This window comes from Muntiacus reevesi, chromosome 2 (genome assembly GCF_963930625.1).
Source record: "Muntiacus reevesi chromosome 2, mMunRee1.1, whole genome shotgun sequence".
Lineage (NCBI taxonomy): Eukaryota > Metazoa > Chordata > Mammalia > Artiodactyla > Cervidae > Muntiacus > Muntiacus reevesi.
Genome location: NC_089250.1, coordinates 207,535,107 through 207,562,204, shown reverse-complemented (window position 1 = coordinate 207,562,204; position 27,098 = coordinate 207,535,107). Strand labels below are relative to the sequence as shown.

General features: G+C 45.7%; 1 protein-coding gene across 1 annotated transcript in view; it reads left to right on the top strand.

The window, feature by feature from the left end:
* Positions 1 to 27,098, top strand: part of GALNT17 (polypeptide N-acetylgalactosaminyltransferase 17) — a 416,949-nt gene that overhangs the window by 218,609 nt on the left and 171,242 nt on the right. Inside the window, exons 4-5 of the mRNA XM_065920375.1 lie at positions 12,265 to 12,439; positions 15,811 to 16,008. Of these exons, the coding sequence (XP_065776447.1) occupies positions 12,265 to 12,439; positions 15,811 to 16,008 (373 nt within the window). The remainder of the gene's footprint in view (positions 1 to 12,264; positions 12,440 to 15,810; positions 16,009 to 27,098) is intronic.

Below are 27,098 nucleotides of genomic sequence, written 5' to 3'. Positions count from 1 at the left end.
TCATTGCTTGAATTATGGTAAACACACGGTCACTCGAACCTTCTGGTCATTTATTCCGTCTATGTGACAACTTGTCTTTAAAAATCAGATTAGTTGTGTGTCTTCCAGCCAAACTTCCAGTGGAGGAAAAGTTTTCTGTTTTAACCTTGGCGACCTTGACTGTGGTACCAAGGGAAATGGGTTGCATTCCGATAGAACCAAGAGTAACTAAAAAAGTATGTTGAGGGACTTCCCCAGTGGTTCACTGGTTAAGACTCTGCACTTATAGTGCAGGGGGCGCAGGTTCGATCTCTGGTTGGGGGACTAATATCCTACATGCTGTGTGGCCAAAAAAAAAAAAAAAAAATTAAAAAACAAACAAACAAAACAAAATGTATGTTGAAAGTTTTGCCTTGAGATCAGATTTGGGTTTCCATTAGATAAGACCCATTGGGCTTCTCAGGTGGCCCTAGTGGGAAAGAATCCACCTGCCATTGCACAAGATGCAAGAGACTCGGGTTCAATCCCTGGATTGAGAAGATCCCCTGGAGGAGGAAATGGCAACCCACTCCAGTATTCTTGCCTGGAAAATCCCATGGACAGGGGAGCCTGGTGGGCTACGGTCCATGGGTTGCAAAGAGTCAGACACGACTAAATGACTAAACACACACACACACAAGACCCAACAATACAAGGTCCTGGAGGGGCTTATACACCCCAGAGATGAGAATGAGGCTGGGCCCAGGGAAGGTGAGGCCCAGGCACTCAGACATAATAGTGTTCTTCTTCCCAGGCTCTGCTGTCTCTGAGCTCCTCCTTCCCCTGTTGGCTTGGGAAGACTGGCCACCTCCAGTTTTCCAGGCCATCTGGAGGGAAGCATGGCTGCAAAGATGGCCCAGCATTGACATTGTAATTACAGCTTCAGTCATTGCAGGGGGACAGGACCACCTCTCCAGGGGAATCCGAGGGAAGGGAACTGGTGCTCTAGTTTGGGTCAGATGGCCTTCACTGGACCTGCCAACTGTGGCCAGGAGGACAGGGTAATGCATAGAACTACCACGCTCCAGTAACCCTGGGGGAAATCTCAAGAAATAGAGGGAGCAGCGTGGACAGGCACACCATGGACCTTGCATGTTGTAACCACATCCACGGATTCACGCTTGGGGTTCCCACAAGCTGGGGAAATCAGTGAGGCCTCTGAGAAGGATGTGGCGCTTGAGTTGGACCATGAGAGATAGTTAGAACTTGGACATATGGATAGGAGGGAACAGCAGTGAAGGGAAGTAGATGAACCTGGATCTCAGGGCACAAATGCTTGGAACATAGAGATGTTACAGACCAGGGTTCTTGACTTCCTTGTGCTTAGTCACTCAGTCATGTCCGACTCTTTGTGACCCCACTGACTGCAGCCCACCAGGCTCCTTTGTCCATGGGGATTCTCCAGGCAAGAATACTGGAGTGGGTTGCCATGCGCTCCTCCAGGGGATCTTCCCAACCCAGAGATTGAACCCTGGTCTCCCACATAGCAGCCAGATTCTTTACTGTCTGAGCCACCAAGGAATAGAAGTTGATCAAAGGCCAGACAAGAAACTCAGGCAGGGCTTTATTGGGGCCCCTGCTGCAGCAGAGGGGAACAAGAACAACCAACAGGTTCCCTTGCTTGCTGGCTCCCTGAGGTGGGGGTCCAGCTTATTCCTTACGTGGGACGAGGGCAGGAGTGGGTGCAGGGGTGGTTAAGCTAGTTTGCCCACCCCTTAGGTGGTGTTGTGTGCAGGGGGTCTGTGCAGTCCCCTGCTTTTGCTCCAGGTTCTTCCAAAGTGGCAGTTGGGTATTTTGGTCTCCTTGTAGCTTTTGTCCAGAATTTGCCCCAACTGCACTTTCACACAGTCATTTTTAGTCTCATGCAATCTTTTTGTATTCTGTTGCTCAAGGAGAGGTGGGTTCAGATGCAGGCATTGCAGCACTGCAGCAGAGGGTCCCAACTCCCAGCCTGTCCCAGAGAGGAAGGTGGGCAATGGGATTCAACATGTAAGAATTGATGGAGTTTCAGAGAGAGAGAGTCCCAGTCAGAGATGGGGGACTTGCTGAGTCACAGGATTGGCTCAGAATTGCCCCTCACAGAAGAGGGGCATCATGATCACGTCCTATGACGATGCTGAGCAGCCTCAGAGCAGGAGGGATTAAAAAAAAAAAAAAAAAAAAAGCTCCTTGAACAGCCTGACTGGGGATAGGGATCAGGGAAGCTGACTGGTGAGACAGAGGGAGAGGTAGGTCAAGGAAGCCCAGGGGTTGGTGGAAATACGGTCAGAAAGGCCAGACATGGCCATTTTCACCTTTGTTCCCCAAGGAGCAGTGTTGGAGCTTTAATCTTATTTTTTTTTGGAAAAGTGAAGTGGATCCTGAGTTGACCCTGATGAGAGAGTCTTTAGATCTCTTTAGCTCTGAGCTCTGGGCAGTTTGCTGGGCAGAGGCTCTTTGGCCTCAGGCTGTGCTGCAGAGTCCGGGAGAGTCTGGCACCTGCACCAGGATGGAACAAAGCCTTCCTTCTCTCTGACCCTCGGGGCACGATCTGCCTTCTGAATCCTGATGGCCCCGTCCTGCCTGACCGCTCCTTTCCTTGTTTTATACACAAAGGAGGACATCTGGCTTCAAGGGGGTCTGCTAGTGAATGATCCCTGAAGGAAGTCAAGGAGCCCCAGGGTGGGGGCCCTAAACACAGAGGGACGCTGACATGCCATTCACCCTCCTGGGCACAGCTTCACGGTGCTAACTGAGCCCACACAGAGTCTAGACCACACCCTCTGACACTGGGAGATGTTCACTGATACCCATGTGAAAAAAAAAGTTTATGGCCCTAGGGGCTATCATACAGAGTCAGAAAGAGCAAAACAAATATATATTAGCACATACATGTGGATTCTAGAGAAATGGTGCAGCTGAACTTATTTGCAAAGCAGAAATAGAGACACAGACGCAGAGAACAAATGTGTGGACCCCAAGGAGGGGAGAGGGGGTGGGATGGATGGGAGATTGAGACCGACATGTTTATACTACTGTGTATAAAATAGGTAACTAGTGAGAACCTGCTGTCTAGCACAGAGAATTCTTCCCAATGCTCTGTGGTGACCTAAAGGGGAAGGAAATCCAAACAGAGGGGATGTATGTATAGGTATGGCTGATTCACTTTGCTGTGCAGTTAAAACTGAGGCAACTTTGTAAAGCACCTATGCTCCGATAAAAAGAAAAAAATGAAGAATTTGCAGGAGTCGGGGTCCTACTCAGCCATCCTGGTCCTGGAACTAGGACTCTGGAGGAGTCCCTGGCAAGGGTCACGTCTCTCTGTGCTCTCCTTCCTCCTTCTGGTTCAAGACTCCCTCCCCACCCTCGAAGCCCTGCTGTCCCCTCGCCAGAGTCATCCCCTTGTTTCCCAAGACATGTCTATTCTCTGTTCACCCGTACACAGAGACACATCCAATGAAAAGTGAGTAACAAGTTTAACACGCATTGAGTGTCTTCTGTGTGGCGGGCCCTGAGCTAAGTGCTTTGCCGGCATTCTCTCATTTAACACCCTAAACAGCCCTCTCAGGTAGGGGCCACTGTTGTTCAGTCGCTAAGTTGCATCCGACTCTGCAGCCCCATGGGCTGCAGCACACCAAGCTTGCCTCTCTTTTCACCATCTGCCAGAGTTTGCTCAAACTCACGTCCATTGAGTCAGTGATTCCATCCAACCATCTCATCCTCTGTCATCCCCTTCTCCTCCTGCCTTCAGTCTTTCCCAGCATCAGGTTCTTTTCCAGTGAGTCGGCTCTGCCCATCAGGTGGCCAAAGTATTGAAGCTTCAGCCTCAGCATCAGTCCTTCCAATGAATATTCAGGACTGATTTCCTTTAGAATGGACTGGTTTGTTCTCCTTGCAGTCCAAGGGACTCTCAAGAGTCTTCTCCAACACCATAGTTCAAAAGCATCAGTTCTTTGGTGCTCAGCCTTTTTTTATTGTCCCGCTCTCACATCTGTACGTGACTACTGGAAAAACCGGAGCTCTGACTGAACGGACCTTTGTAGGCAAAGTAATGTCTCTGCTTTTTAATACACTGTCTAGGTTTGTCATAGCTTTTCTTCCAAGAAGCAAGAGTCTTTTAATGCCATGGCTACAGTCACCGTCCACAATGATTTTGGAGCCCAGGTTCCATCCCTGGGTTCCAGAAGACCCCCTGGAGAAGGCAATGGCAACCCACTCTAGTATTCTTGCCTGGAGAATTCCATGGGCAGAGGAGCCTGGTGGGCCACAGACCATCAGGTCACGAAAAGTTGGACACAACTAAGCGACTTTCACTTCACTTCCAAGGACCCGTACTGCCTTTGACCTTGGAGAATTCAGGGCTCTGAATACAGAGGTCCCCAAAATACCAGAAAAGGGGAGACTGACCAGATAACTTACTCTTATTCCATTCCTGGCTGACAACTACATTTAAGGAAAACTCCAAGAAGGGACCAAACGCTGGGCTCTGACCCTGATCTCTCCAGGGTTTCCTGTGTGCCATTTTGCTCCCCATGAGCACTGCCTCCCCCTCCAGATGGTGAGTTCGGTTATTTCAGAGAAGAGATTTGCCAGCTTCAGAGAGTTCAGAATCAATATCACAGTAAATAAGAAACATAATGAAAGAAAAACACACTCCAGGCTGTAGACAAATTTTATCGCTTAAATTCACATGTTATTATTAGAATCAGCTGCAAGTACCAGATTTCCAACTGCCTTTTGATGGGGTGAGATAGGGGAATGCTCTTAATTTGGGGGAGCAATCTGGAGCCACCCCCAAAGAGGCATTACGGTATTTTCCCGTGGGGTTGGGCTCCTTGTATTTATTTATTTTTTAAGGTGAAATTTAAATGGAAGAAGCAGTAGAGAGGGATGTCTTAACAAAGGAATAAAAGCAGAGATGGCTTTCCTTTTCAAAGTCTCTCTCCTGAATGCACTGCTCCATGTGATATATTTAGTTTAACACTTTGGTATTTTGCACCTCACGTCTTTTTTCTTGCTTCTTTTCGTCTTCTGCTTTCTTTTCTCCTTGCTTTGATCTCACTGTGGCATCGCCTTTAAAATGCTTTCATACATGCCGAAAGCATCCCTTTTTAATCTCCCCCATTCTTCCTGAAGTTTCTAGCTCTCGCCTCACCTCTTTTTTCACTCCCATAGTCAGACAATGCATTATTTAAGTCCGCAAAACTGAGAGATGCCCAGAGAATAAAACATGCAATGTAGCCGCTGTCTGTGTTATTTTGTCTTGTGTTTTCACATGCTTGCTCTTGCTCTCTCCATGGATGTTATTTTTTAACTTTTTATTTTATATTGGAGTATAGCCAGTTAACAATGTTGTGATAGTTTCAAATGGACAGCAAAGGACTCAGCTATACATATACAAGTATCCATTCTCCCCCAAACTCCCCTCCCATCCAGGCTGCCACATAACACTGAGCAGAGTTCCTTGTGCTCTACAATAGGTCCTTGTTGGTTATCCATTTTAAATACAGCAATGTGTACATGTCCATCCCAAACTCCCTATCTATCCCTCCTCTGCATCCTTCCCCCTAGCATCCGTAAGTTTGCTCTCTAAGTCTGTGAGTCTGTTTCTAATTTGTAAATAAGTTCATTTGTATCATTTCTTTATAGATTCTTCATATAAGGGATGTCATACAATATTTCTCCTTCTCTGACTTATTTCACTCGGTATGACAACCTCATGGATGTTCTTGTGTGCATGCTAAGTCACTTCAGTTGTGTCCAACTCTTTGTGACCCTATGGACTGTAGCCCGCCAGGCTCCCCTGTCCATGGGATTCTCCAGGCAGGAATATTGGAGTGGGTTGCCATGGCCCTCCTCCAGGGTAACTTCCCGACCCAGGGATCGAAACTTTGTCTCTTACATCTCCTGAATTGGCAGTCAGGTTCTTTATGACTAGTGCCACCTGGGAAGTCCATGGATGTTCTTAACGGCTAGGATTTTGGAGACAGGTTCATGCAATGGAGGGTGGTACAGGGGCAGAGGAGGGGAGCAGGGGCTGGGGGTACCTCTTAGGTTATCACTGTCCCTTCAGAGTTTGGTGAGAGGAGGAGTTTTGATGGCATCATGGATGATTCACACATTAAAAAAAAAAAACTCATAAAAAAGCACTGCAGAAACATAGGGCATCATGCCCGACGGCTGTGCTGAACCTGCATTAAGGACGGTGGTTTTCCCCTCTGCTAACTCAAGACCCCCAAGCACGGTGAGCTGGAAGTTTCCATCAGGGATGGGGAGAAAGGCTAGTGTCAGAGTCAAGGGAACTCTAGGGGTGTGAACACAGATCCAAAGGTTGGATCCTCCCCTCAGAGAAACCAGAACCCCCTTTGATGAATCTGGAGGGGTTTTGTAAATAAGCTTCCAGTCAACCAAATAGCCAAAATGGGGATCAAAAAAGCTAACAGGCAGCAGAATGAGGAATCAGACCTTCAGTAAGGCCAAGGGATTTAAAGTCACACCTTAAAAAAAAAATAATCACTTCCTCTCACCTTCACAATCGACCAGGACTTATAGATACAAAAAGGCCACATCTTGTTGTGACTCCAGTTTTTGAAATATCCAGAATAGACACATTCATAGAGATGGAAAGCGGATTAGTGGTGCCAGGGCCTGGAAGATGGGCCAGACATGGAGAGAGACTGCTTAATGGATGTGGGGCTTCCTCTGGGAGTGATGAGAATTTCTGAAACTAGATAGGGGTGTTGGTTGAGCCACAATGCAAATGCACGTGATGCCGTTGTACACGTTAAAATGGTCAGAAGGTTAATTTTTTGTTATGTGTATCTTAACATGGTAAAACCAATGAAAGAAAAAAAATCAAGCAGTGCCTTTGAGAAGTTCAGGGTTTGTAGGAGAATCATCTGGGCTTCTGGTCAGCCCCACCAAGCCCAGTAAATTAAATCCGTTTAGGGCAATCCAGGAAGCTGCATCACCTGCCCGGTGATTCCTGGGTAGAGAGGAATCTCACACTCCGCAGAACAATGGCTTTGAGGCAGATGGTTTTGTTTTTCGGTTTTTTTTTTTTTTTTAATTGGAACATGCCATATGTGCTATTTTCTCGTCCCAGCTGTCACAACCCATACATTCGCAGTGAGCAGTATGCCCACACCTCAGCAGCTGTTGGCGGGGAGGAGTGTTGGTTCTAAGTGGCTGTGGTGGTGATGGTGCTGCTGACGGCAGCAGAAGCAGTGTTGGTGGAATTGTAGCACTCATTGTCGCAACGGATTGTGGGAGTGAGAGCAGAGGCCAGGAACACCCGGGTCCTTGTTGAAGGGCTTGATGGGGAGGGGTGGGTGGGAGGATGCCATCAGGATCCCAGTTTGGGCAAGACAAACCCCTCACTGTCTAGACTCAAGTCATCTCCAAGGGGCTCCATCTCTCAGACAAGGTGGAACAAGAAGGCCCGGGCAAAAGCAGAGACTAGCCGTGGCCAACACTGGGATTATGGAATGTCTGCTCATTTCAGAGAAGACCTATTTCCTGAGCAGGGGTTAACTCATCACAGATGGGGTTGGATAAGGGACTGGCTCTAAGTCAGAGCTACTCCAAGAGTGTTCACCAGAACAGCAGTGGCAGTCTCATGGAGCTTGTTAGAAATGTGAATTCTTGGGCCACACCCCAGACCTACTGGCAGTTCTCATGCATATACATACATACATACATACATACATACATACATATATATATGCCATATGCATGTATATATACACATATAGCTGATTCACTTTGTTGTATAGCAGAAATTAACACAACATTGTAAATCAGTTATGTGTGCTAAGTTACTTCAGTCATGTCCAACTCTCTGTGATGCTATGGACTGGAGCCCTCCAGGCTCCTCTGTCCACAGGTTTCTCCAGACAAGAATACTGGAGTGAGTTGCCATACCCTCCTCCAGAGGATCTTCCCAACCCGGGAATTGAACCAGCGTCTCTTATGTCTCCTGCATTGGCAGGTGGGTTCTTTACCACTAGCACCACCTGGGAAGCCCAACTATATACTCCAATAAATTTTTTAAATTAGTGCATAAAAAAAAGAAGAAACAACATCTAAACTTGGGCTGATTATCTTGAGGAGAATTACACATTCAGTAAGTCTCATTGTCAAGACTTCATAACTAGGAGGGTTGAGAAGTACAGATGGAGCCCAATCCCAGACACTGTGGCCACTTCCAAGCTCACATCCATGTGGTGTCCAGGTTCATGCACATGTTTTGGGAGCACATGGAGATGAGTCTTCTAGGTCAACGCTTTTCTCTGAAAAGAGTTTAGAGTCAAGGCACTAGACTGATGTTTTATTCTCCAATAACACTGAAATTGCAGGATCTGGATACAATCCTGTGATGATTTTTGCTTTCCTTCTCACTGTTTGTAACTTTCTTGTTGCAATATGTACTCCTTAAGTCTGGATGATGGCTGTTCCTTTTATTGTGAAGAAGCAGAAAGGTCTCCTTTCTGGTCCCTTCCCATCAAGGGCAGTAGTTGCCTCTCCCCTCTTGACCTCAAATGTTATTGATCCAAACCTTAAGAAACACGAGCATTCCCAAATGGGTCTAGACTGATTTAGGATTGGATTTGGTAACACTCATAGGTAAACATTTATTTTTGCAAAGTTGCTGTTTTAGTACTGAGTCGTGTCCAACTCTTTCGTGAGCCTGTGGACTGTAGCCTGCCAGACCCCTCTGTCCAGGGAATTTCCCAAGCAAGCATACTGGAACAGGTCTTCACTTCCTCCTCCAGGGGATCTTCGAGACCCAGGTGGATTATGTACCACTGAGCCATCAGGGAAGTCCATAGAAGTGAGTTTTTATTGTCTTCTCTGAGTCTGCCAGTGAGAAAAATCTTATGTAAAATGTTTTTCTTGCTGTCATTATAACGTCCAGAGGTGGTTCCGTCTGTTAAGGATGATAAAGGATCTTAGGTGATGGGTGTGACATTTCTTACTGCTGTCAGGTTGAGGATTTGTTTCCTTCCATGGTGAGCCTAGGGGCCTTATTTTTATTCGGTTAGCTTGTGGACTTTCTCGCTTTAAACTGAAAAGTGAAAGTGTTAGTCAATTAGTCGTGCCCAACTCTTTAGGATCCCAGGTGCCTCTGTCCATAGAATTCTCCAAGCAAGAATACTAGAGTGGGTTCAGTTCAGTTCGGTCGGTCAGTCGTGTCCGACTCTGTGACCCCGTGAATTGCAGCACGCTAGGCCTCCCTGTCCATCACCAACTTCCGGAGTCCACTCAAACCCATGTCCATTGAGTCAGTGATGCCATCCAGCCATCTCATCCTCTGTTGTCCCCTTCTCCTCCTGCCCTCAATCTTTCCCAGCATCAGGGTCTTTTCCAATGAATCAGCTCTTCGCATCAGGTGGCCAAAGATTGGAGTTTCAGCTTCAGCATCAGTCCTTCCAATGAACACCCAGGACTGATCTCCTTTAGGATGGACTGGTTGGATCTCCTTGCAGTCCAAGGGACTCTCAGGAGTCTTCTCTAACACCCACAGTTCAATAGTGTCAATTCTTTGGTGCTTAGCTTTCTTCATAGTCCAACTCTCACATCCATACGTGACTACTGGAAAAGCCATGGCCTTGACTAGACGGACCTTTGTTGGCAAAGTAATGTCTCTGCTTTTTATTTTTTTATTTTTGTCTCTGCTTTTTAATACGCTGTGTAGGTTGGTCATAACTTTTCTTCCAAGGAGTAAGCATCTTTTAATTTCATGGCTGCAATCTCCATCTGCAGTGAGTCTGGAGCCCAGAAAAATAAAGTCAGCCCCTGTTTCTACTGTTTCCCCATCTATTTGCCATGAAGTGATAGGATTGGATGCCATGATCTTAGTTTTCTGAATGTTGAGCTTTAAGCCAACTTTTTCACTCTCCTCTTTTACTGTCATCAAGAGGCTTTTTAGTTCTTCACTTTCTGCCATAAGGGTGGTGTCGTCTGCATATCCGAGGTTATTGATATTTCTCCCGGCAATCTTGATTTCAGCTTGTGCTTCCTCCAGCCCAGCGTTTCTCATGATGTACTCTGCATATAAGTTAAATAAATAGGGTGACAATATACAGCCTTGATGTACTCCTTTTCCTAATTGGAACCAGTCTGTTGGTCCATGTCTAGTTCTAACTGTTGCTTCCTGACTTGCATACAGATTTCTCAAGAGGCAGGTGAGGTGATCTGGTATTCCCATCTCTTTAAGAATTTTCCACAGTTTATTGTGATCCACACAGTCAAAGGCTTTGGCATAGTCAATAAAGCAGAAATAGATGTTTTTCTGGAACTCTCTTTATTTTTTGACGATCCAGCAGATGTTGGCAATTTGATCTCTGGTTCCTCTGCCTTTTCTAAAACCAGCTTGAACATCTGGAAGGTCACGGTTCATGTATTGCTGAAGCCTGGCTTGGGGAATTTTAAGCATTACTTTACTAGCTTGTGAGATGAGTGAGTGGGTAGCCATCTGCTTCTCCGGGGGATCTTCCCAACCCAAGGATCAAACCCACATCACCTGCATTGCAGGCAGATTCTTTACCATCTGAGCCAAGGAAGTGACTTCTAAATGTCAACACCCTGGTGCCCTCAAGCTGTCACATCTCTTTCCACCAGTACCAGCTTTTCTAGAAATCAGTCCTGAGCTATCCTGCTCATTGACTTCTCCCTAAACTCACCCTGTCTCCAAAGGACCCAGTTGTATCCAGAAGGGAATTCAATTTTTTTCTCACTGGTCCCGTTAGGAATCTACTATTTGTCTAGATCAAATGGCCTGTTCTTAGCTCTCATTTTCTCTAACGCATTTGACTTTCCCAACATTGGATGTTGACAACTCTTCGAGAACAGGGATTGTGTCGTTGTCAGCCATGGAGGCGCTCTGTAAATATTTGTGACATGAATGTACAGCTTCTCCTTTCGGAAACTCTACCCTTGATTTGGGCTTCCCAGGTGGACTAGTGGTAAAGAACCTGCCTGCCAATGCGGGAGATGTAAGAGATGCTGGTTTGATCCCTGAGTCAGGAAGATCCCCTGGAGGAGGGTATGGAAACCCACTCTAGCATTCTTGCCAGGAAATCCCATGGAGAGAGGAATCTAGTGGGCTATAATCCACTTTCACTTTCATATTGTGAAGTAATTGCTGCAGCAAGCTTAGTTAACATCCTCGTCTCATACTGCTATTAAAAATTAGAAACAAAAAATGTGGGTTTGTTTTTTTTTTTTCCTTGTGATGAGATGATGATTCTCAGGTACACAAGAGTATCCCTTTATGACTGGGGAGTTAGACACATTTGGCCTGCGATTCATCTCTTCTGCTCCTCGGTTGTACCCTTGGAACAGGTGAGCCTCCCTAAGACTGTTCTTTCTAAGAATTGTTTATTTATATTTATGTATTTATTTATCTTTGGCTGTGCTGGGTCTCCGTTGCTATGCAAGGGCTTTCTCTAATTGCAGACTACAGGAGCTACTCTAGTTGCTGTGCAAAGGCTTCTCATTACAGTGGCTTCTCTTGTGGAGCAAGGGCTTCAGAGCGCAGGCTCAGGAGTTGTGCATGAGCTTCGTTGCCCTGCAGTTTGGGAGGTCTTCCCCGACCAGGGATCAAACCCGTGTCCCCCGCATTGCACGGTGGATTCTTCACCACTGGGCCACCAGGGCAGCCCACTTCCTAAGACTGTTCTTAATTTGCAAAGTGGAATTCATCTAGTAAATTAATGGGATTAATCTAGCAACCATCTAGGTTGCTGTAAGGATTAAGTTAGATCATATAAGTAATGCACTTTGTACCACCTGCTGGTGGCAGAAGGGAGCGTGTTCAATCCTGTTGGCGTTTCTTTTGCCATCACGGTAGCGTTTCTACTGCTGGGCAAAGATTTTATATCCTCTGACCAAAGCACAAACCCTGTTAATGTTGTGTCCAGGGTGTAACTACGGGTCTGGACCTCCCAGAACACATCCTATGAGGATTAGTGTATGTGCAGATGGAAAAAACCATATAAAGTGGATCAACAGGACCCAGGAGACAGTGCGAGCACAGAAATGCTGGCCAAGGAAGGAGGGAGGAGCAGAAAGAAAAGAAATCTCAAAGGACATCAGTCAGAGATGCCTTCTGACTCACACAGACCCAGTTGTCCTTTTTACTAAAATGACCAACATGCAGACTTTTCCGCAGTCTCTGAACTATCTGAAGATCTGTTGGCCTCACGATGGGTTGGATGCACATTTGACATGTTTATGGAGCTTCCTGTGTTTTGTCATTTGCAGAGGAGCTGAAGGCCCCCTTGGAGGAGTATGTCCACAAACGCTACCCTGGGCTGGTGAAGGTGGTGAGAAACCAGAAAAGAGAGGGACTGATCCGAGCTCGTATTGAGGGCTGGAAGGTGGCCACCGGCCAGGTCACCGGCTTCTTTGATGCCCATGTGGAGTTCACCGCTGGCTGGTAGGTCACAAGCTAAAACCTGGAGGCACTTGGCACCTGCAGCATGGTCAGGAGGTCTGGAGTCTTGGGAGGTGGGGGCACTTTGCCTGTTTCTTCCAGGGCCCCGGGAATAATGGAGAAGGGTGGGCGAAAAGAAAGTGAGACCGTAGTTTGGGATAAAACTGGGAAGCAGGGAGAAATACATCTGCTGTTTACTGTCTGTCATCATCATCATATCATTACCATCATGAAAATCCCTGTGAAAATGATATATTAGACAGAACTCAAGATGACCCTTGCTAAGGAGACAAGGCAGTCATATTTCTGTTGTTCTCTTTTGCTGATTTGTTTGTTTCCATTTCTGGGGAGGATGGTTAACTATTACGGGGTGGGGGGAAGAAAGATTCATTTATAATTCTGCCTACTCAGGCAAAGCTTCCTAGAATTTATGGGATCGTCTTTAACATCATTTAGAGGAAGAGAAGGGTTTCTCTCTGCCAATATGCCCCGTCCAATTTCCTGGTAAAAAGAACAATAAGAGAGAAATTGGGGAGCACACAGGGAGGAGAAGATTTTGTATGTAAGAGTGAAGCATCCAAAATGCCCAACTCAGTCCATGAGCATGTTAAAATTAGGTTTGAACTTTACAGTCATATGATTGTTTCTAACTAACCAATGGTAAATCAAGTCAGAGGTTAAATCCCTATGCCAGGTTGCAGAGGGTTAGTAAGAAGCAGGGTCTTTAACTTCATTAATGTTTATCTGTGCTCAGTGATACTGTCTTGAGGGACTTCCCTGGTGATCCAGTGGTTGATACCCTACACTTCCACTACAAGGGACCCACGTTTGATCCTTGTTTGGGGAACTAAGATCCCTTGTGCTGCCCAGTACAGCCAAAAAAAAAAAAAGGAATGATACCGTCTTGACTATGAGCCGTCTCACAGTACCCTATTTGAAAAGCCCATATCCCATCACTAATTAAATACTGAAATGTCTAGCCTTCATTTGAAACCAACTTTACAATCCTTTTAATGGCTGGATAAAAGGATGGTTTTGCACAGGAGCACACAGTGGTTTGGAACCTGGGGTCACCGTTAACACTGGCCCTTTCCTGTGCACACAGGCATCTGTTAGCATCTCAGAGCCCAGTTTTCTTCCTTGTTTATTCCTGCTACTATCAGACCCTCATACACACAGTGGTTGGTCTGCAGCCCTAATCTCCCCTGAGCCTCGTCGTTATCTCGTAATCATTCTCAAAGTGTGGTCCCCAGACCAGCATCATCTGGGAACTTGTTAGAAATATATATCCTTGGGTTCCACCCAGACTGACATCAGAAGCTCTAGGGGTGGGACCCAGCAATCTGCTTTAACCAGCCCCCACCCAGAGACTCTGCTGCTCACTCAAGTTTGGGAACTCTTGAGCAAGGATCCTTCTCAACACATGGAGCCTTCGCCTTGCCCTGTCTCACCTTTTCCTCCACATCATTCTCTCCTCCTTTCTTTCATGTCCAGTGGGATGGCACCACCCATGGCCCCATCACTCAGTTCTTCTCTCTCCATCATGTTGTGTTAACTTATCCAATCCCCCTCCAGCTATAGCTGTTTTTGCCTTCTATTTCACATGTCCACCTGTTCCTTTCTGTCTTGACCTCCACATTCGTGGAGAGCATGTCATCGAAGTGACTTGAATATGGTGGAGAAGATGGTCTAAGAGTGGAAGGGATGAGTTGTCTACTGGGAGAAATCAAGGCCGGCTTCTTGGGAGAGGTGGCACTTGATTGGAGAAGACTATGTGGGTGGCTAGACTTCCTGCTCATGCACAAGGGCATTCCTGGAGGACAACAGCAAGAATGAGGACTTGGAAGGGGCAGAGCTCTGAAGCACATCTAGAAATTGTGAGAAGTCAGTCCCATTTGGCATCAGCTTGTATGGTGTGTGCAAAAGTATCAGAGTCAGTAAATGGCTCTGGGTATATTTTATTGCCCGTTTTAAATAGAAAGATGAGATGTGCCAACAGGTAATTCAATAGCTGCAAATGAAAAGAGATGGGATGGAGGCCGAGCTTTCTCATTATTCTTCCAAATAATGCAGAGGAATGGGATTTTCACTTGACTCCCTTCCAAAGCCTGCGCTCTGTTCTAAGCAGGGAGATTAATGCCCTGGTTTCTGAGAGCCATCTTTTCCTTCTCAAATGTGGGAAATGATCCCTTCCTACATCTGCCTCGGAGAACACACACTGGCAAGGGTGTCTGGCCATCTGCTTTCTCCTGAGCTGGCAGGGCTGTGCCTTGAACCCTGAGCCAGGTCCCTGCCTCTCTCCTGCTGCAGCCCCGAGAAGGCAGTCTCGCTGAGAGGCAGGATTCTGCCCACTTTTGCTTTCAATTAGTTCCTGCCTGCCATCTCTAACCCATCCAATTAGATGCCTTTTAGGAAATCAATTAAATAATCAATTAAAACAACTGAAATAGTCCCACGCACAAAGAAGCTAGTGAAATGCATATTGAAACTAGGCAATCAAGGGCAGAAGTGACCTATTTGGGGAAAGACAATTCAGCTCCTGCAGAAAAAAGAAAACCGGAGGCATCGGCCAGTGCCAAAGGGGAAACTGAAAACTGTCGGAAACTGCAGGGCGGTGCAGATTCTCTCAGGAGGGCCTGGCCTTGACTTAGACTCTGTGGGTATAAAAGACAAGCCAGACTCTCTGGGGCAGTGGCCCTGGGGTTCTCAGTTCTCGCGTCCGGCCTTGCAAGCCAGCACAGGTGACAATGTGGTGACCCCATAGGGGCGTGAGCTTGAGCTACAGGCCACGGGGCTCGTTTAAAGCCACCTGATCCATCTAGAGCCGCCACTCGGGAGCCCGGCCTCCCTGTGAGTTCCAGCCTGCCCAAAGCCCAGCCTTCAGCTATGATGCTTCTATTCATTGTGGTCTTGAGGTCTGGGCCAGTGGGGGTGCAGGTGAGCCGCAGGAGAGAGATTTTTTAAAAATTGTATTTATTTTATGTTTTGGCTGTAGTGGGTCTTTGTCGCTGCACTCAAGCTTTCTCTAATTGTGGCGAGCAGCAGCTACTCTTCATTGGGTGCACGGGCTTCTCACTGTGGTGGCTTCTCTGGTTGCAGAGCACGGGCTCTAGGGAGCCCGTGATACTAACTTGTGACCTGAGTTGATATTGCAGAGTCTGCTAAAGGATGCTTCCCAGTAGTTGCAGCTCCCGGGCTCTAGAGCACTGGCTCAGTCATTGTGGTACCCCAGCCTAGCTGCCCCTCCGCATGTGGGATCTTCCCGGACCAGGGATGGAACCGATGTCCCTTGTATTGCAGGGTGGATTCTTAACCACTAGACTACCAGGGAAGCCCAAGAGAGAGGTTTTTATTTCTACTTCTCTGTGTTTCAGGGCCGAACCGGTCCTCTCGCGGATCCAGGAGAACCGGAAGCGTGTGATCCTTCCCTCCATCGACAACATCAAGCAGGACACCTTCGAGGTGCAGCGCTATGAGAACTCGGCCCATGGGTACAGCTGGGAGCTATGGTGCATGTACATCAGCCCCCCGAAAGACTGGTGGGACGCCGGGGACCCTTCCCTCCCCATCAGGTCTGTGCCAAGTGCGCGTGCTCCAGGGGCCTTTGCATCCCCAGATCCCAGGCGAGGGAGGGAGGGAGAGAGGCTGCGAGAGACCCCCTGGGGATGGAGCTGCGGTGGGGAAAACAGTTGCTTGAGGATTTGGGATGTTTTCCCACTCAAGTTTTCTTGTTGAGAAAGGATGCTGCATTTTGCTTCTTTTTTCACTAAAAATTTTCTGCCTCAGCTTATCAAACAGCAGTCCTGAAGGATGGCAGTTGATAAGAATGCTGACACTTTTTTATTCTTCCTCATATTCTGTTGAACTGTGTTCAGGAGCTTTTAAGCATGAAGTTGAAAAGGTATTAATTCCTGGGACTCTTCTCTACTTGGATGCTTTACAACTGTTGTGATGTAGGAACATGTAGAAAAGGACATTTTTTGTGTGGCACCTGGCCCCCCCCATGGGTATCCCAGGGCCTTTGGACAGTTTGGTAAGACTTTTGCCCCAAACCCCAACCAGCTTCCTTTGGAGGCAAGGAGATAGGTCCTTTGTGGTGGACCAGTTGGGAAGCTGAAATATAAGGGATGGTGAATGAAGTTGGTAGATTTTGATGTCATATTCATTTCCTATGGCTGCTATAATAAATGAACACGAATTTACTGGCTTAAAGCTGTGGTCCCCAACCTTTTTGGCACCAAGGACCTGTTTTGTGGAAGACAGTTTTTCCACAAACTGGGAGTAGGGGAGATGGTTTCAGGATTATTGGAGTCCGTTACATTTATTATGCACTTTGTTTCTGTTATTATTACATTGTGATACATAATGAAGTGGACTTCCCTTATGGCTCAGATGGTAAAGAATCTGCCTGCAATGCAGGAGACCGAGGTTAGATAACTGGGTCAGGAAGATCCCCTGGAGAAAGGAATGGCTATCCACTCCAGTATTCTTGCCTAGAGAATTCCATGGACAGAGGAGCCTGGTGGGCTACAGTCCATGGGGTCGCAAAGAGTCAGGCATGACTGAGTGACTAATGCTTTCACTTTCATATAATAAAGTAATTATACACCGTATACACTATTATTCACCATAGTGCAGGATCAGATCATTAGGTGTTAGGTTATCATAAGGAAGCACACAGCCTAGATCTTCACTCACATAGTTCTCAGTAGAGTTCAAACTCCCATGAGACTCTAATGCCTCCTCTGATCTGATGGGAGGAAATGCGAGTGATGGGGAGCCATTGTAAATACAGGGACGCTTCGCTCACTCGCCTGCCTGCAGCTTTCCTCCTGCTGTGTAGTCTGGTTCCTAACAGGCCACAGACCGGTTCATGGCCCAAGGGTTGGGGACCCCTGGCTTAAAGCACAGAAATTTATTTTCTTATATCCTAGAGGCACTGTAGTAATCCGCAGTGAGCCTTACAGAGCTAAATGCAAGGTGTGTGCAGGCGGGTTCTTCTGGAGACTGGAGGAGAGAATCCATTTCCTTGCCTTGTCCAGCCTTTTAGGTCGTTATTCCTTGGCTCGTGACTACTGCATCACTTCCCCCCTGCTTCCTTCATCACGTGGCCGGCTTCTTCCCTTGACTTTCCTGACTTCCTCCCTTAGGGGCCTTTGTGATGACAACTGGGATCCATGTGAATAACCCACAACAATCTCCCTCTTCTTCCTGTGCTTTTATCATATCTGTGAAGCCCTTTTTTCCATATAAGGTAATGTTGGCAGGTTCCAGAGATGAGGATATGGGTATTTTTCAGGAGGAAAGGGGAGGGGTTATTGTTCAGCCCACCATACATGCTTTGATTTTCAAAGAAGTGTTACCCGAGTTATGGTTCAGTATTTTCTATGAGTTCTACATGAGAATCAAAACTGATTTAATATCTTCATGGTTGTATGTTCAAAGAGATGGAAGGGACCATCTTATTGATATTTTGCCCTTGTTTTGGGGCTGTGTTTGTTGGTATAAAGGGGCAACTGTGGAACAGGAGTGAGGACTTTCTACAAGGATCCATGAAGTTCTTTCTTAGTTTATAAAATTTTGATAAACCAGAGTAGGGTTTTAAAATGGACAGACCCCTGTTCAAACCACTCAGTCCTAAAGGAAATCAATCCTGAATATTCATTGGAAGGACTGATGAAGCTGAAGCTCTAAAGCTTTGGCTACCTGATGCAAAGAGATGACTCATTGGAAAAGACCCTGATGCTGGGAAAGATTGAATGCAAAAGGAGAAGAGAGTGGCAGAGGATGAGATGGTTAGATATCACCACCAACTCAAAGGATATGAAATTTGAACAAACTCCAGGAGAGAGTGAAGGACAGGAAAGCCTGGCATGCCGCAGTCCACGGGGTCACAAAGAATCAGACACGACTTAGTCACTGAACAACAACAACCCTTGTTCCATATTCTCTTGTCTTCTAGCAGAAATTGAAAGCTGACAGACTGTATTAGTGTAGAGCTACCCATGAGCTGATTTTATGCAACAGAGCAGATAACCTTTGGGGCTAGTAACTTGCTCAGCTGGGGATGTCTCATAGCTCAGTTCCCATCCCAGCCTAGATGTTCAGTGGCTTTGTGTACTGTGGCGGGGCTGCACTCTCAGATTTCTGCAAATAATAATGTAGACTCATCACTAAGGTATTATCTGAAAGCCAAAGCATAACCTTAACAGATATTTGGTTGAGACATCCTTTTACATCCATCAGGATGGCTGCCATAGTTTTTAAAAAGGTAAATAACAAGGGTTGGCAAAAATGTGGAGAAGTTGGAATCCTTGAGTATTGCTGATGTGGAGATAAAAAGGTGCAGCTGCAATGGAAAACAGTGTCATCGTCCTTAAAAATTAAAAATAGAGTTATCATATGGGCCAGCAGTTCTGCTTATGTGTATATACCCCAAAAGAGTTGAAAGCAGGGTCTCAAAGGAATATTTGCTCACTCATGTTCATAGCAGTGTTACTCACAATCAACAAAAGGTAGAAGTAACTAAATGTCCATCAACAGATAAATGGATAAACAAAATTGTAATGAAATATTATTCAACCTTAAGAAAAAGAAGGAGGACTTCCCTGGTGGTCCAGTGGATAGGGATCCGCCTACCACTGCAGGGGACACGGGTTCAATCCCTGGTCTTGGACGATCCCACATGCTGAGGATCAACTAAAGCCCATGCGCCACAACTACTGAACCTGCCCTCTAGAGCTGCAACCACTAAAGCCCATATGCCCTAGAGCCCTTGCCTCTCAACGAGAGAAATCACCAGAATGAGACGCTCACGCACCACAACTAGAGTGTAACCCCCACTCACCACAACTAGAGAAAGCCCACATGAGGCAGGGAAGATGCAGTGCACCCAAAAATAAATAAATAAATTAATTAAAAAAAAAAAGAAAGACAGAAATTTTGACACATGCTACAACATGGATGACCCTTGGGCACTATATGCTAAGTGAAGTAAACCAGTCATGGAAAGACAGGTACTATATGAGTTCATTCTTATGAAGTACCTAGAATAGCCAAATTCAGAGAGACAGGGGGTAGAGTGGTGGTTTCCAGGGGCTGGGGAGAATGGGAAAATGGGTACTTGTGATTTAGTGGGTGTAGGGTTTCACTTTTGCAAGATGAAACGAGTTCTGGAATCTGGTTGCACAGTCTGCAAATGTACTTAACGCTGCTGAACTGTACACATAAAAATAATTAAGAACAGTACGTTTTATGTTATGTGTATTGTAGCAGGATTAAAAAAAATGGGGCATGCCTAAAGACCCCAAGGCCTTCAGATCTTGAAGGGACAGGGTTCAGGCGATGGATTCAAAGTCAGTTTCATATTTCTGGCCACGCACAGCTTCCTCCCTGACACACAGGGAGGCTGACCTCCAGCCGTGACAGATAAGGGAATGAAACTGTGACAGTGGAAAAGAAATGGATACAGTGCACTGCTTTGGGCTTCCTAGGTGGCTCGGTGGTAAGGAATCTGCCTGCCACTGCAGGAGATGCAGGAGACTCCACGTTGATCCCTGGGTTGAGAAGATCACCTTGAGGAAGAAATGGCAACCCATCCCCATATTTTTGCCAGGAAAATTCCATGAACAGAGGAGCCTGGTGAGCTACAGTCAATGGGGTCACAAAAGAGTCGGACGTGACTGAGCTACTGAGTCCACAGACACACACACACACACAGACACACACACACACACACAGACACACACACACACACAGACACACACACACACACACACACACACAAAGTGCTTTGTAATGCCCAGAACACACAACTATCCCTACATATGTGAGGCACTAGGCAAAAACTGATCTTGTATATGTAACATTAAGATGGTTAATATGCATTTTAAAAAGACTCAAAAAATGGAGTCATGGTTATGAGTCATTAACATGACATGCATCTCTGATGTACACAATAGAATCAAATATTAATGATCTCTTTTTAATGTATCATAATTTATGAAATGCTTAATTTGTTAATAGTTGATGGAGATATTTAATTGAAGGAAGGACTTTTTATGGCCCTTCTGATGTTCTTAAGCAGATAGAATACTCTTTCTTAAATGTCAGGAAGTGGGGGTTTCCCCTTCTCCTTGTGATCTCAGTATTTTAATAGTAATGATTTTAATCTGGTAAAGGTAAAGGATGGGGTGAGGAGAAGGTTTTCACCATCCATATGGCATTAGATTGGATGACTCTTTAGCTATTGAGTCTTCCCAGTAGGCAATACAAATATAGGAGATGCTGCATTCAGGGGATGTATGTTCTTTCTGTTTTACTCTTTTTTTTCTCTTTCTTCCTATGTATCTTTTTTCCCTTTCTTCCTATGTATCTTTTTTCCTTCCTGTTTGGTAATCAGGGCCAAAAAACAAAACACACAAAAAAATACTGCTAGATATTCAGCCTGTTTCCCCCAGGGGAAGATCCTTTCTTTATCACGCTTAATTCGTTACTAGTCTACATGCTTTATGAAGCCAGGCCTGTAGCTTTTCTGTTGTAATTCCCTAGAATAATAAGTACTTAGCACTTAGCAGGGATACTGAAACTATTTAGTGAATGAACAAATGGATGAGTGATGGATCAACATCTTTTCTGCTTCTGTATCTGGTTTCCAGGATTCACACATCTTTGTCCTAAATGGGAGGAGAGGGGCTACTTCCACACACAGGGTCCCCATCTGCCCCACCAGCCACCTTTCCCTTGCTTAGCATGAGTCAGGCACCAGTGAGGGTGTTTCTCCACTGCCAGGATCGCTGACCACCAGGCTTGGGTGGTCTTAGATGGTAGGCTTAGATGGTAGGATACCACCCTCTCTCCTTGGAGAGGGGGATTCAGGGTACAGCTCACTCCAGAGAATCTCTCCAGACACGTTCCTCTCCCAGACTTCACTTACTCACTCTCATTTGTCACCTAGCTGGTTTTTGATTATCTGCTTTGGACCTCTTTTTGCATGATTTCTTGGAATACAGCGTCTATCGCCCGAACATCCTCAGCCCCAGTACGGACATGGCGGTGGTTTTGTCGCTGTCGTATCTGACTCTTTCGACCCCATGGACTGTAGCTCGCCAGGCTCCTCTGTCTGTGGGATTTTCTAGGCAAGAATACCAGAGTGGGTTGCCATTTCCTTCTCCAGAGGATCTTCCCAACCCAGGGCTCGAACCCAGGTCTTCTGCATTGCAGGGCGGACTCCTATACTGCACGTGGATTCTTTACCAACTGAGCTATGAGGGAAATACAATATGGGCATAATAGGTCCCCTTTTAACACAGTACATACAGCCGAGGGCACAAAGCAAGGAGAGATGGAGGTCTGAGGACACAGAAAGGAAGGATGGCGCTGACTGGGAAAGGACCCTGAAGAGGGAGTGGGGGAGTCAAGGACATGAAGAGTGGTTTGGTCTTGAGCTGGAAGAGAGAGCTTATGCTGGGGGACCCACATCTTCCTTATGAACTGAGATGAAATCATTGCTGAGAGTAAAAGGTAGATCTTGAATAGGAGCTACAGAAAAGAACGACAAGTCTCTGAGGTGGATGAGCCTAGAGCCTGTTATACAGAGTGAATTAGTCAAAAAGAGAAAAACAAATATCGAATATTAACGTGTATATATGGAGTCAGGAAAAAATGGCACTGATGAAACTATTTGTAGAGCAGGAATTGAGACACAGACATAGAGAACAGGCTTGTGGACCTAGAAGGGGAAGAAAGAAAGGGCTTGTGGACATACTGGGGGAAGGAAAGGGTGGGATGATTTGAAAGAGTGGCATTGAAATATACACACTACCATGTCTAACTGTTTAGCTCAGGGAGCTCAGCTCACTGCTCTGTGATGACCTGGGGGGGTGGAATGGGGAAGGTCGGTGGGAGGGAGTCTCAAGAGGGAGGGGATACATGTATATTAATGGCTGATCCACATAGTTGTATGGCAGAAACCAGAACAACATTGTAAAGCAACTATCGTATTAAAAATATGTTAAAAAATAAAGATCTGGAATAATTGCCAAGAGGAATGGGAATGGGTGAGCTGACCAGGAACCCCCCAACTAACTGATGACTGCTTTGGGGGCCCAGAAATGTAAAATCATTAGATTTTCTGTGATGGTTTCTTGACAAAAAACTACTATGAACTCCATGGTGCTTTAATGCCAAGTTAAATTGTATTATTCATAGCATTATGTCCATAGATGTGAAAAATAGTAGCAACGATAAGGAAGAGGGATATAATATCTTTAGCCTGAAGGCACCATGAATTCCTGGGCACCTGCCTTAGCTCAGCAGCCTTCAGAGGTCTGTGGCTCATGACTTGGGAACCGCTGATCTTCACAGTTTTTTCCAGCTGTATAATCTCATGACTTTGACCATGGGACGGAAGGGTGTGTGGAGCTGTCAGAGGAGGGATGTTTTACAGCACGTTGCTTTCAGGGCACTGGCTGAAGCTGAGTCATCAGGCATCTTCTGGGATGTACCAGTGGTGCCTGCCTGCTCTGTGTTAGGTGACCCTGTAATTAGTGACACTACTCATTAATAACTAATTCAAGCTGGTGATTAACAATTAGCAATCCTTAATCCAACATATAATTTGATCATAAATTACAAGCTACAGGAACCATTAGAGCCTGTTAGACTCTGAGAGTTGAAAGGGCTATCCTGGAAATGTATAGCTGCTGGAATCTCAAATTCTGTGTGCAAATGTATACAAAAGGAGAAGGTAATTTTTTTCCTGTAGAGGAAGAATGACTAGCTTACAGAGAGGAAATCTTTAAGTGAAGAATCAGCTTTTCTTAGACTTGGAAATAACGCTGTCATTCCTGATAGCGCAGTTGGTAAAGAATCCACTTGCAATGCAGGAGACCCCAGTTCGATTCCTGGGTCGGGAAGATCCGCTGGTGAAGGGATCGGCTACCCATTCCAGTATTCTTGGGCTTCCCTTGTGGCTCAGCTGGTAAAGAATCCTCCTGCAATGTGGGAGACCTGGGTTTGGTCCCTGGGTTGGGAAGATTCTCTGGAGAAGGGAAGGGCTACCCACTCCAGTATCCTGGCCTGGAGAATTCCATGGACTGTATAGTCCATGGGGTTGCAAAGAGTCAGACACCACTGAGTGACTTTCACTTTCACTTTCCTATGCATCAGCAAATGCATTTTAGGAACCAACTGTGTTCAGCCTTGTGGTAGAAACTTCCAGGGGTGGGGCTTCATAATGATAAATTGCACAATCCTCTTAGGGGAGTTCCTGGACTAGAGACACGGGGCTCAAGTGTGCATAATCACACATTAGTGCAGGTAAATGTGGATTTGTTGAAGGTGGAAAGCTTTGTGAGTGCAATGGTTTTGGGTGTCTGTGTGTGTGTTCATTTGCTTAGTCATGTCTGACTCTTTGCGACCCCATGGACTGTAGCCTGCCAGGCTCTTCTAACCATGGAATTTTCCAGGCAAGAACCTTCTTCAGAGAATCTTCTCAACCCAAGTATCCAACCCACGTCTCTTGTGCCTCCTGCATTGGCAGGTAGATTCTTTACCACTGAGCAACCTGGAGTGATTAGGAAAGCTTATAAAAACCATCAGTAATGCTGGAATTTTCTATGTGCCGGGCATTTTTCTTTTGTTTTACACCATACAAATCCATGTACACCTCCTACTAGCCTCACGAGATAAGTATTCTTACCATTCTCATTTCACAGGTATGGCTACTGAGGCGCAGGGGTAGCACTTTATTCAAGATTGTACATCTAGTGACAGATGAAGCTAGGATTTGGATATTATGGGTTCAGAGTCTATGCCCTTCCACACTGTGCTCTTTCTTTTGGAAAGAGGGTGACTTGTTGAGTCTTGCAAGCTGCAGGGGATTTTCCCTGGCAAAGTATATGGGAGATGATGCAATTAGAGGTATGGTAGTGAAAATGAGTGTGTTTTAAGTGTCCATGACCACCCTTGGGTTTGACAATCCACTAGGATTCATACCACTCAGAAAAGCAATCATGCTCATGGTTATGGATTATTTCAGTGAAAGAATATATATTAGAATCAGCCAAGCAAAAAGAGGCACATGGCTGAGCCCAGGAGAAACCAAATGTGAGCTTCTGGTTGTCCTCTCCCTGTAGAGTTTCAGAGATAGTGCTTTAGTCTCCCAGAGGTGACATGTGACAACACATAAGGTGTTGCCAACTGGGGAAGCTCACTGGGGCCTTGGTATTCCTGGTTCTTACTGGGAGTCAGTGCTGTAGGCATGGAGCACCCGTGTGATTGAACTTGGCTACTCAGTCTCCACTCCTCCCCACCTCCCTTGCAGAAGTTGAGCTAATTACAGCATGAGCCAGGGCCTCAAAGATACCCTTATTGGGCAGGCTGTTCCAAGGGTTTAGTGGTTATCTTCCAGGAGCCTGGCAAGGGTCAGTCCTTTCTTTGGGATGTGCAGGGTTTGGGCAGCTCAAGTCCACTGAGTTCCTCTACTGACAGCACAGCAAAAATGTTGTGGATGTTTAGGGTCGGGTGTGGAGACAAAGGTAGAGAATGCGCATTTAAAAATGAAGGGGAAAATAAAGTAGAGGGAAGATGGAAGACTGAGTAACTTGGAACAAGAGATCCACTTTATGGAGAGCCGAAAAGAGGAGTCCAGGCTCCTTTCTCTGATCCAATGAGCCAAAATGAAAATGAAGAAAAAGCTAATTGGGAGAGATAAAAAGTATATTAGTGGTTGCCTAGGGGTGGGAGATGAGTGGCGAGAGAAATGACTGTTAATGAGAACAAACAGGGTTTGGGGGGCATAATGAAAATATTCTAAAATCGATTCTGGTGCTGATTGCACAACTCTGTGAACATACTGGAATCTGTTGAATTGTAGGGTTTACATAAATGGATTGTGTGGAACATGAATTCTACCTTAGGACCTGGTGGCCATCGACAGATAGCAGATGGCCAATCTTGCAACAAGATGAAGATAGTCAGATATTAATTCTTGGCTCAGAGTCTTGTGTGGTGTCCCCTTTGGGGGGCAGGGGAAGTGGCAGGACAGGACAACACAGACAACACAAAGAGATAAAACTGGGATCCAATTCCAGAGCAGCAGAAGTTGTCATGGCTGACTTGCAAGCAGGGATTCAGAAGCCATGGCACATCCTGGGCAGAAGTTGAGTATCTCACAGAGACAGACCCACCATTACCAATGACCTCCCCGGATGGTATATAGGATGCTGGCAAAGTGCAGTGCATTGTGGGTAAAGGACTGAGTCTGAAGACCATGGTGGTCGGGACTTTGATTTGAGTCTAGGAAAGGAGAGTCAGGAAAGGAGTCTAGCACAGGATGCCAAGGGAAGCCTGTCACAATTCAGGAAGAGAAGAATCACGGTAGAAAAGCTTGCCATCCTCAACCTTCTTTTCCTTCCCTCGACATTTTTCCAATATTAGGAATGACTTGCTTGATTTCGCCACCAACAGGGTCTGTGTCATTAGGCAGGTCACTCACCATCTGCATAAATGAGCTTTTAATTTTCTTATCCATAAAACCTACCCAGCATTTGAAGGTATATTGTTCCTATAGTGGAAAATTTTCATAACAAACCTCTTGGTCCCTTAGATGAAAAGCTCTAATTGTAAGCTCTCTTGAGTTTATGGTGTGAGGTGTTGTAGATAATTAAATGTTTCGGTTAATAGAGTTCTACAGCAGAAGCAAGACATGGGAAAATTTAGAGCTAAAAATCCTCTACAGAATTCTACTTGCTTTCTTCAGGGGACAGTCATAGAGGAGCCCTGTTGATAGAAGGGTGTTGATTCGGTCAATACTGGTCAACTGTGCGGATTCATGCTCCCCTAGTTTCTGATGTACAGTAAAGTGAATCAGTTATACATACGCGTACATCCACTCTTTCTTAGATTCTTTTCAGAGTATTGAGTCGAGTTCCCTGTGCTATACAGTAGGTCCTTATTAGTTACCTTTTTTTATATATAGTAGTGTTTATATATATAGTTGTGGGTGTTCAGGGTCTGGTATGGAGATAAAGGTAGAGTAGTCCCAACACCCCCCACCGTATTCCCGCTTTTACCCCTGTGGTAACCATAAGTTTATTTTATACATCTGTGACTCTGTTTCTGTTTTGTAAAAAAGTTCATTTCTACCATTTTGTTAGATTCCACATGTAAGCAATATTATATACCTGTCTTTGACTTAATTCACTTAATATGAAAATCTCTAGATCCATCCATATTGCTGTAAATGACATTATTTTATTCTTTTTGATTAGTTGTACATTGTATATATGTATCAGATTTTGTTTATCCATTCCTCTGTCAATGGACATTTAGGTTGCTTCTGTGTACTAGCTATTGTAAATAGTGCTGCAGTGAACATTGGGGTGTGCACCTTTTCAAATTATGTTTTCCTCCAGACACATGCCCAGGAGTGGGGTTGCTGGATCATGTGGTAGCTCTATTTTTAGTTTTATAAGGAACCGCCATACTGTTCTCCATAGTGGCTGCACCAATTTACATTCCCACCAACAGTGTAAGAGGGTTCCCTTTTAAGGAGAGGCATTTTTAATGCCATGGGGATTTGCACAGTAAAATAAAGGACCCCCATTTGCCAAGTCAGTCTCTTGAGGGAGGCTGTTCATTATAGAATGAACTATGCTTT